Source organism: Hylobates moloch, unplaced genomic scaffold, assembly GCF_009828535.3.
Source record: "Hylobates moloch isolate HMO894 unplaced genomic scaffold, HMol_V3 SCAFFOLD_1, whole genome shotgun sequence".
NCBI lineage: Eukaryota > Metazoa > Chordata > Mammalia > Primates > Hylobatidae > Hylobates > Hylobates moloch.
Window position 1 is genome coordinate 103,876,973 of NW_026652276.1, and position 12,082 is coordinate 103,889,054.

Below are 12,082 nucleotides of genomic sequence, written 5' to 3' on the forward strand. Positions count from 1 at the left end.
AGGCATAGTGGCAGGCGCCTGTAGTCCCAGCTACTCAGGAGGTTGAGGCAGGAGAATGGCGTGGACCCGGGAGTGGAGCCTGTAGTGAGCCGAGATCGCGCCACTGCACTCCAGCCTGGGCGACAGAGCGAGGCTCCGTCTCAAAAAAAAAAAAAAAAAAGGCCGGGTGCGGTGGCTCACGCCTGTAATCCCAGCACTTTGGGAGGCTAAGGCGGGTGGATCACCTGAGGTCAGGAGTTTGAGACCAGCCTGACCAACATGGAGAAACCCCATCTCTACTAAAAATACAAAATTAGCCGGGCTTGGTGACACATGCCTGTAATCCCAGCCACTCGGGAGTCTGAGCAGGAGAATGGCTTGAACCTGGGAGGCAGAGGTTCCAGTGAGCTGAGATCGCTCCATTGCACTTCAGCCTGGGCAACAAGAGCAAAACTTCATCTCAAAAAAAAAAAAAAACCAAAAAGCAAAAAACAACAAAACAGAAAAAAAAGCAGGGAACCATGCATTTTCAGAAAAATGGGACGAAGGTACTTTTTTGTGGGAATGGACTGCTTTGCACCCTGGAAGCTTGGACCAGGAACGGGAAGCCAGGACAGGAGGGGCCCGGCCTGCCCCAGACTGTGCTGAGAAGGAGAGCACGGGGGAAAGGTCTTCCAAGACTGCTCAGTCTTCGGTCATCTCAGCAGAAACTCAGCGGTTCTGGTGTCCCTTGGCCTCCAGCAGCTGAAGTGCCAGCAGTGAAGAGAGTAGAACCAAGACCAAGGTGGGATGGAGGTTCTGAAGTGGGCACTCTCAGTGCTTAAACTATGCCTGTACTAGGGGGGCACTCTGACTGTCTAGGCCTGAGGCTGTAAAGCTCCCACAGCCCAATCCCTCTAGCTACAGCCGACATCTCTAAAAAGCCCATCAAGCAGTTGCTGCCCCCCACATCATCAGGGATGGGGACCACCCACCTCACAGAGCACCCCTAACTTTTTTTGGGGGTTGGGGGACAGAGTTTCACTTTTGTCGCCAAGGCTGGAGTGCAGTGGCATGATCTCGGCCCACTGCAACCTCTGTCTCCCGGGTTCAAGCAATTCTCTTGCCTCAGCCTCCTGAGTAGCTGCCACCATGCCTGGCTAATTTTTGTATTTTTAGTAGAGATGAGTTTTCGCCATGTTGGCCAAGCTGGTCTTGAACTACTGACCTCAGGTGACCCACCCACCTTGGCCTCCCAAAGTGCTGGGATTACAGGCATGAGCCACCACGCCTGGCCTCATCCCTAATTTAAGAGCCTCAAACGGAGCCAAAATCTGGCCACTTATGGTTTCCACCAATTGGTCTTAGCTTTGACCTGTGGTTCCCACCCACTGGTCTTGGCTTTAACCTCTGGTTCTAGGTGACCCAACCCTTTAGAGATTCAAAGGCTCAACATCACACACAAACACACGTTTCAAACAGATCCCTCAACTGTTCCTCACTGACTGTTCTTTCTCATCCTTATTTCTCCAAAGGTGCCATTTGGGGTGGGGGAGGGGAGGGGCCCCTCTTCCAGTAAAAAACTTAAGTGAAAAGTAAAGCTACCCCAACACCTCCCTCTTTCCAGATGGTTATGTCCTTATTAACATGGACCAAGACCATATTAGCTTTTTTTTTTTTTTTTTTTTTTTTTTTTTTTTTTGAGACGGAGTCTTGCTCTGTCGCCCAGGCTGGAGTGCAGTGGCGCAGTCTCGGCTCACTGCAAGCTCCGCCTCCCGGGTTCACGCCATTCTCCTGCCTCAGCCTCTCTGAGTAGCTGGGACTACAGGCGCCCGCCACCACGCCCGGCTTATTTTTTGTGTGTATTTTTAGTAGAGACAGGGTTTCACCGTTGTCTCGATCTCCTGACCTCGTGATCCGCCCGCCTCGGCCTCCCAAAGTGCTGGGATTACAAGCGTAAGCCACTGCGCCCAGCCAAGACCATATTAGCTTTGTAGGCTTCCACAACACTGTGACTGTCCCCTTCTGTTTGCAAGAACTTCCATGCCTCCCTGCCAAACTGCATCTCATTGGACTTGACCTAAGCTGACCCAGGGTATATCCCACCTCCTTGTCCCACAATCATCAGCCAAACTGGCACCTAGCGTTCCCCCTGGCTGAGGACAGATGCTATCAGTCCTGCAAAATGCCCTCCATCACTCTGTGGGGACCGTCATTTGCAGGCCAGAGAAGACCAGGTACCATCCCGATTGGGCTTACAGGCAACCCAGGAAAAGAAGGTGCGTACAGGTGAGGCAATTGGAGAACCAAGGTGGAGCAGTGAGTGCTTCTGACCGGAAGTGCTGGGAAGTTAAGATTTTTTTTTTTTTTTTTTTTTTTTTTTTTTTGAGACGGAGTCTCGCTCTGTCGCCCAGGCTGGAGTGCAGTGGCGCAGTCTCGGCTCACTGCAAGCTCCGCCTCCTGGGTTCACGCCATTCTCCTGCCTCAGCCTCTCCGAGTAGCTGGGACTACAGGCGCCCGCCACCACGCCCGGCTAATTTTTTTGTATTTTTAGTAGAGACGGGGTTTCACCGTGGTCTCGATCTCCTGACCTTGTGATCCGCCCACCTCGGCCTCCCAAAGTGCTGGGATTACAAGCGTGAGCCACCGCGCCCGGCAGGAAGTTAAGATTTAGGAAAGGCTCTCACGGGTTGGTAATCAGAGAAGGCTTCATGGAAGAGGCAGCGGCGGTGTTGGACCCGGACAGCTGGGCTTTGCATGGGCAGAAAGGAGGGGAGAGCATCTCAAAAGTAGGATGTGGAAGCGCCGGAGGTGAGCTGTGGAGGCTGCAACAGCAGAGAGGAGTCGGGCAGCAGCATCATCCTCATCATCACATTTATTGACGGCCCCTAAGAGGCGGGGCTGGGGACAGAACGTACAAAGACAAGGACCTGCCCTCAAAAAGCTTCCATTCTAAGGAGACAGGGACAGAAAAATACAGAATGGTCTTTCCTGGGGATGGCCCACTCTCACCTGCGCAGGTCAGAAGCCCCTGGCCTACCTTGCCCCAGGGTCTGGAGCATGTGTGGACACGTAGTAGCCCCAGGGCCACGGTGTCCCTGGCCCCACAGCCGAGGCCTGACCACCTGGCTCCTAGGCTGTGGGCCCCAGAATTTGGGGGAAAGGTAGGCTCAGGACATGATGTAAAACACTCCTGGCAGCCTTGGCGTTGTGTGAGCCCAATGGAGTGGTGGGGTGCGACAGGTCCCCTTGGCAAGGCCCCTGGGGGACCCAGGCATCTTCCCAGGCCCCTGTAGGTGAGTCAAGTTCTTTAATGGGGCTGGTCCATCACCCTAGAGGCCCCAGGGCACGGAAACAAAAAAGGCAGGGTGTCTTCAGCGCCACAGGCATAAAGCCCTGCCCACCCACCCCCAGCCCCCTCTCGGGCCTCTTCCAGGGGACCCTCCTCCCCAGCTCAGCCTCCAGGGCCAGGGCCTGCCTGAGGCCAGGGGGAGGGGCCTGCCCCTCCCCCCACCCAGGCAGTGGGGGAGGAGGAGGAGCCACGTATCAAGTTTGTCTAGGCCCCCCAACTGGGGGGCCGCACCCTGGATCCTACCGGTGGGGGGGCTCTGGCTGCGAGGGCCGAGGGCTCAGCAGAGGGGCCGGGCCGAGGGGGCACCCGGGGGAGCCCTTCAGTGGGGGCACTGGGCGGGAGTCCAAGGGGGGCAGGCTCCGGGGCACTGCTGGTGGCCCCCGGGCGGCCCCAGTAGGCAGGACAGCTGCAGCCGGGAAGGATTTGGGGGGATCAGCGGCCGAGGTGGGCGCCGGCTGGGCAGAGCGCTCCCGACGCCGCAGCAGCTCCTGCAGCTTCTCCGCCTGCGTCCGCCTCAGGTGGGCCAGGGCGCGGCCACGCTGGAAGGCAGGCAGGAAGGCCTCCAGGCTTTGCTCCCCCAGCAGCAGCTGCTCCATCTGCTCCTGGGCCGGGAGGGAAGGGAAGGCTTGGGAGGGGCACGACCACAGACTGAGGACTAGTCCTCCTTCCCACCCTGAGGCCCTCCGCATGGTGATCGCCCCTCAGCTGGGGGACAGGGGACCTGCATTCCAGCCTGGGCCTGCCTCTGAGTACCTGCTGAGTGAACTGCGGACAAATGTCCTCCCACTTTTTTTTTTTTTTTTTTTCTGAGACAGTCTCACTGTGGCCCAGGCTGGAGTGCAGTGGCGAGATCTCGGCTCACTGCAACCTCCACCTTCCGGGTTCAAGCGATTCTTCTGCCTCAGCGTCCCAAGTAGCTGAGATGACAGGCATGCACCACCACGCCAGGCTAATTTTTTTTTGTATTTTTGGCAGAGATGGGGTTTCACCATGTTGGTCAGGCTGGTCTCGAACTCCTGACCTCAGGTGATCTGCCCGCCTCGGTCTCCCAAAGTGCTGGGATTACAGGCGTGAGCCACCATGCCCAGCCCTAACTTCTAAAATAAGGATGCCATCACCAGACCTGCTGGATCAGAGATGAGGCAGGAGCAGAGGCAGGGACACATGTGAAGTATAGACTTAACATGTCCTTTGGGGGCCCACCACCTTCAGCTCACTGAGCGCTGCACTCCCAACCCAATACAAAGTCTGCCCCAGCTCCTCTGCAGCCCCAGATCCATGCTGCCCTGGCCCAGTCACAGGGGAGCCGGAAAAAAATTCACAGGTAGGAAAGTGAGCCCTGCTGGCTGTCCAGTGCTGGTGGACAGCAATACTAGGCTCTCCCATGGGCCAGGCATTCAGGGTGGACTTCCCAGAGGAGGGGCTCCCCAGCCTGAGGTGTAAGAATGAGCCAGGGGGTGGCGGAGAATGGGTCTCCCTCCTGGCCCCCAGCCCCGGTCACCCCTCCCCTCACCTCTGCCTCCTGCTCCGCCTCTTCTAGCTCAGCCTGCAGCCAGCCCAGCGCACAGTGGGGACTCCAGCGATGCATGCTCTCCTCTGAGGGCCACAGAGGGACAGAGTGACAGATAGGCCAGGGCCCCGGGCTTGCACTCTCCCGCTGACCCCATGTGACTCTATATTTCCCTTTCCCCTGGTCTAGAGCCTCAGTTTCCTCATCTGTACCGTGCCCATGTGACCACTTTGTGGATCTGGCCCCTACCAAGTTTCTGCCCCTCGTCCTAGTACAAAAGAGACAGGGGAGGCTTTGTCCCCCACAGCACCTCAGGGGCACCCTGGGTATTGGGTCCCCTTTCTCCCACCCAACCCTCCCCACTTCCTCTCACGTCCTCAGCTCTACTGCCCAGCATGCCAGGAGCAGGTCCGCCCAACTCCCATCCATCAGAGCCTGACACTTCCCAAGGCCAACCCACCGAATGGCCAACTGCCCCCACCAGCCCCAGGCGGTTCTCCCAGACATGCCCTCACCCAGTCGCTGCAGCTTGTCTGCGCAGTTCTCGGCCACCTCACGAAGCTCCTGGTATTTGATGGCCAGGGCAGCCCGGCCCATCTCCAGGCGGGGCCGCAGGGCCAGGTTCTCCTTGGCCAGCGCGTAGTTGGAGGCCAGGCAGGCCTCACGCTCCAGCTGCAGGCCCTGGAACTGCGGGCAGAGAGGAGCTAAGAGGCCAGCTCAGGGGATCTGCCCTGTCCACCCTACTGCCCCGTCCACCCTACTGGGCGACCGTGCCTGCGGGCCAGGCCAAAGGCACCTGTCAGGCACCAGCCTTCAGGGTGGCGAACCCAACAGGTGAAGGGACAACAACAGGCCGGGACCAGACCTGGCTCTGCCCTGAGCTCCCTCTCTGGCCTCAGTTTCCTCTTTTACAAATCGAGTTAAAAACATCCACCTTACGGGGTTGTTGTGAGACTTAAGTGAGGAAAACTATAAAGGCCTCTACAAATGTTAGTTAATTTTTAATTTTTCAATTAATATGTCTGCTCAGGTCCCAGAGGAGTGCCCCTCCCTCCTCTGCCCCATTTTCCATGCATGGACAGCTTCCTTTTCCTCTCACTCCAGGCCTTTGTCTGTTTCCTCCTCAGGTGTTTGCACCGAAAACACTCCCAGCCCCTGCTCATCCTCTCCAGAGGGGTGTCTGCACCCCGTCCCCTCACAGCACCCCCTCGGGTCACCCTCTCTTCCCTTCCCACCCCCTTCTCTGCCTCCAGTGGAATCCTCACACCCCAAGGAATACACACCCCCTTTTCCTCCCTGCTCCAGGCTTACAGCAGCCCCTGGCCTTGGAGAAGGCTTTTTCCTTGTCTCTAGCAGGGCCCAGCCTCCCCTCCCTGCCCCTGGAGAACGCACTCCCCTCCATCTGTCCCCTGTGGGATGCACAAGCCCCTCCTCGCCTGCCTGCTTTCAACACACACTTTCCCTTTCTGCCCCCCACAGACAACCAGCCCGGGCCTATCTCCCGTGAAATATACAACTTTCTCTTACGGTGGCCTATGCAATACACACGGCAGCTTCCAGCACCCCTCCCCAACGCCAGGCACAAAGCCCCCTCTTGCGCCCCCAGAATGCGTGAACCCCCAACGGCCCCTCCAGGTGTCAAACAGGCCCCTAGTTCTCCCAGTGGAAGGCGCCTCCTCTTTCTGGCCCTTACAGAACGTGGGTGTGCGAGCCAGGGCCCCCCACAACACAGACCCCCGGAACACACCTCCCCGGAGCATCCGCTGTAGGACACGCCTCGCGGCCATCCCGGGGTGCACAGGCGCCCCCCTCGGGTCCCCGGCGCCCCACCCGCCCCAGGCCAGCTCCAAGCGCCCCCTCTCCCGGGGGTGGCTCCGCGGGGCCCACTCGTACGTGCCAGGCTTCGCGCCCACGGGCGGCCCCGCGGCCCGGCCCGCGCGGCCCTTCGCTAGGGCGGCAGGTCCCGCAGGCCGCTGCCCGTCCCCCGCGCCCCCCGCCCGAGCCCCCCGCGCTACCTTCCTGCTGAGCCGCACGATCCGGTCCAGCTTGGGCTCATCCTGAAGCAGGTCCCGGAGCTGCCCGGTGCTGAGGATCCCAAAGCGCCCCGGGCTGCCGGGCTCCGGCCCCGCCCGCGCCGCCCGGGCCCGGTACATGCCGCCCGCCCGCGCCCCCAGCTCGGCTGCTGGCTCGGCCCGCTCGGCCCGCTCCGCCCCGGCTCCGCTCCGCTCCGCTCCGGCTCCGGGATCCGCTCCGGCTCCGGCCGCACGCGCCGCTCCGCCGCCAGGGGGCGCCCCGCCCCCTCTTAAAGGAGCCGCGGCGCCGGGGCTGGGGGTGGGGCAGGGAGGGGGCGGGCCGCACCCCTCCCCGCCCCGGCCGCGCCTCCCGCACCCCAGGATCGCCCAGGAGCCTGATATCCCCGCCCCTCCCGGAATCTGAGCCGCCGTGCTCTGCTCCCCAGCACCAGCCCTGGCTCACCACGCCCCCAGGCACGGACTCTCCCACCCCGGGCGGTTACAATTTGCAGAGCCCGTGCACAGTTTCCCCTCGGATGGCAACAACAATTTTCTGACTTTGGCCGGGCGCCGGGATCTCCTGCCTTGCAGCCCTCCCCAAGCCTCAGTTTTCTCTTCTGTAAAATGGGGTTGGAGATGGTGAGCGCTGACTTGCTGGCCGGGCGCAGTGGCTCTCTCCTGTAATTCCAGCGATTTGGGAGACCGAGAACAGAGGATCGCTTGAGGCCAGGAGTTTGAGACCAGCCTGGGCAACATAACAAGACCCTCGTCTCTATTTAAAAAAATTTAAAAATCGTCAAAAGAGTGAAAAGAACAATTTTTAAAAGTATTAAAATGTTTTTAAAAAGTATGCGGACATGGTGGCATGACTCTGTAGTCCTAGCTACTCGGGAGGCAGAGGTGGGAGATTGCTTGAGCTCAGTTTTGAGACCAGCCTGGGCAACACAGCAAGACCCCATCTCTGTAAAAATAAAATTAAAATATTGAGGGATAGTGATATGGCTAGCAATGTTATAATGAATACACGTAGTAGGTCAATACCCACTTGTTATTTTAGAGATGCAGAAACATCACAGAGGCCGGGCACGGTAGCCCATACCTGTAATCCCAGCACTTTGGGAGTCCATGGTGGGTGGATCATTTGAGTGCAGAAGTTTGAGACCAGCCTGACCAACAAAAATTAGCCGGATGTGGTGGTGGGCGCCTGTAATTCCAGCTACTCGGGTGGCTGAGGCAGGAGAATCGCTTGAACCTGGGAGGCGGAGGTTGTAGTGAGCCGAGATAACACCACTCCACTTCAGCCTGGGCGACAGAGTGAGACTCCGTGCTCCGTCTCAAACAAAGAAAAAAAAGAAAAAAAAGAGATGATGTCGCCTCCCCAAAGTCACATTACAGGTAAATGTTACAGTCCCATTTCTTCTCATTTGTACAGTGTCCACAGAGCATACGATGCCGCTCTGCGCTGAACACTGGGCTAGGCCCTGTGGGGACACTGTCCCTGCCTTCAGGGAGTTCATAGATTAAGGCAGAGTCCCATTCCCACTCAACTAACTCTATTATAAAAGAAATGGCAGGTGTCACCCCATGATGGCTTTGTGATTCCCATGTGATCCCCGATATGTCCTGTACCTTGTCTTTACAAATAGGCTTAGCCATTGTCCCCCATCTCAGGAAATAGACACTCAGAAATTAAGTCAGACAATGAGTAACCCAGCCTGGGCAACATAGTGAGACCCCCATCTCTGCCAAAACATAAAAAATAAAGTAGCCGGCCGTGGTGACTCATGCCTGTAGCCCCAGCTCCTCAGAAGGCTGAGGTGGGAGGATCACTTGAGCCCAGGAGGTTGAGGCTGCAGTGACCTATGATTTTGCCACTATACTCCAGCCTGGGAAACAGAGCAAGACCCCGTCTCAAAAAACGAAAACACCAACTGAGCTTGTTCCACCTTAATACACTGCTACAAAAGTACAAAGGGCAATTAGGAAGGCTTACAAGAGGAGGTGGCATTTGAGCTGGGTTTCAGAGGTTGAATAGGAGTTCTGAAGTTGAAGGAGAAAATAATGAAAGCAGCCGGGCGTGGTGGCTCACGCCTGTAATCCCAGCACTTTGGGAGGCCGAGGTGGGCAGATCACGAGGTCAGGAGATCGAGACCATCCTGGATAACATGGTGAAACCCTGTCTGTACTAAAAATACAAAAAAATAGCCGGGTGTGGTGGCAGGCGCTGGTAGTCCCAGCCACTCGGGAGGTTGAGGCAGGAGAATGGCGTGAACCCGGGAGGCAGAGTTTGCAGTGAGCCGAGATGGCGCCACTGCACTCCAGCCTGGGCGACAGAGCGAGACTCCGTCTCAAAAAAAAGAAAATAATGAAAGCAAACAGAAATCCAAAAGCCAAGGCATAGGGGCGGGAAGAGCTGAGCAAGGACTCTCCCCATCCAGCCGTAGCACGGTGGGCAGGCATGGTGCCAATGTCTGGGAGAAGCAGCAGGACAGGCTTGTTGACAGACCATAAAAGTAACACTTCTACTTTTTGTTAAAACACTTCTACATTTTTACGACAACTAAAATTGGCTTTCCCCTTCAAGACTCATCTGGAATATCACCATCTCCAGGAAGCCCTCTCCACCTTCCCAGGCTAGGGGGTTATTCCCTTTTCCTCTGGACTCACACAGTCCCTTCACTTTCTTGTTAGACAGAGTCTCCCTCTGTTGCCCAGGCTGGAGTCAGTGGTGTGATCTCAGGTCACTGCAATCTCTGCCGCCCAGGTTCAAACAATTCTCCTGCCTAAGCCTCTGGAGTAGCTGGGATCACAGGCATGCACCACCACGCCTGGGTAATTTTTTTTTTTGAGACAGAGTCTCGCTCTGTCACCCAGGCCAGAGTGCAGTGACGTGATCTCGGCTCACTACAAGCTCTGCCTCCCGGGTTCACGCCATTCTCCTGCCTCAGCCTCCCGAGTAGCTGGGACTACAGGCGCCCACCCCCAAGCCCCGCTAATTTTTTGTATTTTTAGTAGAGACAGGGTTTCACCATGTTAGCCAGGATGATCTCGATCTCCTGATCTCGTGATCCACCCACCTCGGCCTCCCAAAGTGCTGGGATTACCGGTGTGAGCCACCGCATGTGGCCTTTTTTTGTGTGTTTTTAGTAGAGATGGGGTTTTCACCATGATGGCCAGGTTGGTCTCGAACTCCTGACCTCAAGTGATCCACCTGCCTCAGTGTCCCAAAGTGTTGGGATTACAGGTGTGAGCCACCATGCCTGGCCCCCTTCACCATTTCTTTTAGCCCTTACCTTGCCTGTGGACTTCTCTTTAGTTCCATTATTTTCTCCTTCAATTTCAGAACTACTATTGCACCTCTGAAGCCCAGCTCAAATGTCACCTCCTCTGGTAAGCCTTTCTGAGCTCCCCGGTTTGCTCTGCCTCCTCAGAGCCCATTGTGTTCACTAAGTGTTCAGGGGTCTCCTAGATACTCCCTCTATCCAGCCCTCCCTTGGCCCCTCCCACTTTGTTACAAGCCTTCTTCAACCTAAAAGGCAGTGGTCAGCTCCAATGGGAGGTTCCTACCTCAGCTTGCCCCCTCTTTCTTGCTGATCCCCCTTTGTTCAGCCTAAATACCCCACAACAATGCCCCCTGTAAACCTTCCCCATACTCTGCAGACAACCAAGCCCACTCCTGTCCCTCAGCAGATAACTCTCCTGCCAGTTCCTGTCTCCACATCTTTGCTTTTTTTTTTTTTAATTTTTTTTGAGACAGAGTCTCATTGTGTTGTCCAGGCAAAAATGCAGTGGCTCGTTCATAGCTCACTGTAGCCTCGAACTCCTGGGCTCAGAGGATCCTCCCACCTCAGCTTCCCCAGTAGCTGGGACTACAGGCTTGTGCCACTGTGCCCAGCTAATTTTTTATATTTTTTTGTAGCAATATGGACTTGCTATATTGTCTAGGCTGGTCTTGAACTCCTGGACTCAAGTGATCCTCACACCATGGCCTCCCAAAGTGTTGGGATTACAGGCGTGAGCCACCGCGCCTGGCTGCATGTTCTTTGCCTGTGTCCAGAGCCCTTCCTTCCCTACTGCCTCCAGGAAGGGCAACCTCTCTTCATTCCAAAGCCAACCCAGGTACCTTTGCTGTGGGTCTCACTTTCACCTGTCTCCTTTACTCCTTTAAGATGCCTTGGGAGGGGCACTGTGGCTCACGCCTATTATTTCAGCACTTTGGGAGGCCGAAGGGGGGCGAATCACCTGAGGTCAGGAGTTCAAGACCAGCTTGGCCAATATGGTAAAACCCTGTCTCTACTAAAACTACAAAAATTAGCTGGGCGTGGTGGCTTACGCCTGTAGTCCCAGCTACTCAAGAGGCTGAGGCAGGAGAATTGCTTGAACTCAGCAGGTGGAGGTTGCAGTGAGCCAAGATTGTGCCACCGCACTTCAGCCTGGGAGACAGACCAAGAGTCCATCTTAAAAAAAAAAAAAAAAAGCCTTATTCCACTACAGTAGTAATCAATGTCTGTCTGTCTGTCTCTCTCTCTTTCTCTTTCACCTGTAATTTCTGCCTTTAGACTTCCCTTTCTCTCCCCATCCAATATTTTGAAAGTACCCTCTACACCCTGCACTTCCTCTGTCCATTTTCTTACCACTCCCCCTTGTTCTGTGACTCAGTCTAATTTCACTCCCTCCTACCATTTCAAGTGCATCCCTCTAGTCAAGGTTACCAACCAGCTTCTTACTGCTAGGGCCCTGCTTTTTCACATTCAATACCATGGGCCACCCTTCTCATCTTGATCACATAGAAATCAGAGCTCAGACATTTCATAGCTGTCAGGTTGGCACAAATTAAAAAGTCCAATAACATCAAGTGTTGGTGAGGAAGGGAAGCACCAGGAACTCTTATGCAATGTTAGTGGAAGACAGAATCAGTTCACTTTGAAGAACACTTTAACCAACTGGGTAATTCAAAGATGCTCGTGTCACACCTACTCAGTTGTTTCCCTCTGTGGTAGATCCAATAATTCCCCCGGGTCCCAAAAGACATCCCCATGCTAACCCTGGAACCTGTAAATATGTTATCTTACATGGCAACAGGGACTCTACAAATGCAGTAGAGTTAAGAATCTTGGCCAGGCATGGTGACTCACACCTATAATCCCAGCACTTTGGGAGGCCGAGGCGGGTGGATCACCTGAGGTTGGGAGTTTGAGACCAGCCTGACCAACATGGAGAAACCCCGTCTCTACTGAAAATACAAAATTA

The 12,082-nt window shown here is 55.9% G+C and overlaps 1 protein-coding gene across 1 annotated transcript; it reads right to left on the reverse strand.

The window, feature by feature from the left end:
* Positions 1 to 2,818: 2,818 nt before the first annotated feature.
* Positions 2,819 to 7,118, reverse strand: VPS37D (VPS37D subunit of ESCRT-I). Its single transcript, XM_032756928.2, has 4 exons — positions 6,836 to 7,118; positions 5,336 to 5,507; positions 4,824 to 4,906; positions 2,819 to 3,912 (listed from the first exon to the last, which is right to left on the reverse strand). The coding sequence occupies exons 1-4, from the start codon at positions 6,971 to 6,973 to the stop codon at positions 3,550 to 3,552; spliced, it is 756 nt and encodes a 251-aa protein (XP_032612819.1). The 5' UTR covers positions 6,974 to 7,118; the 3' UTR covers positions 2,819 to 3,549.
* Positions 7,119 to 12,082: the final 4,964 nt, after the last annotated feature.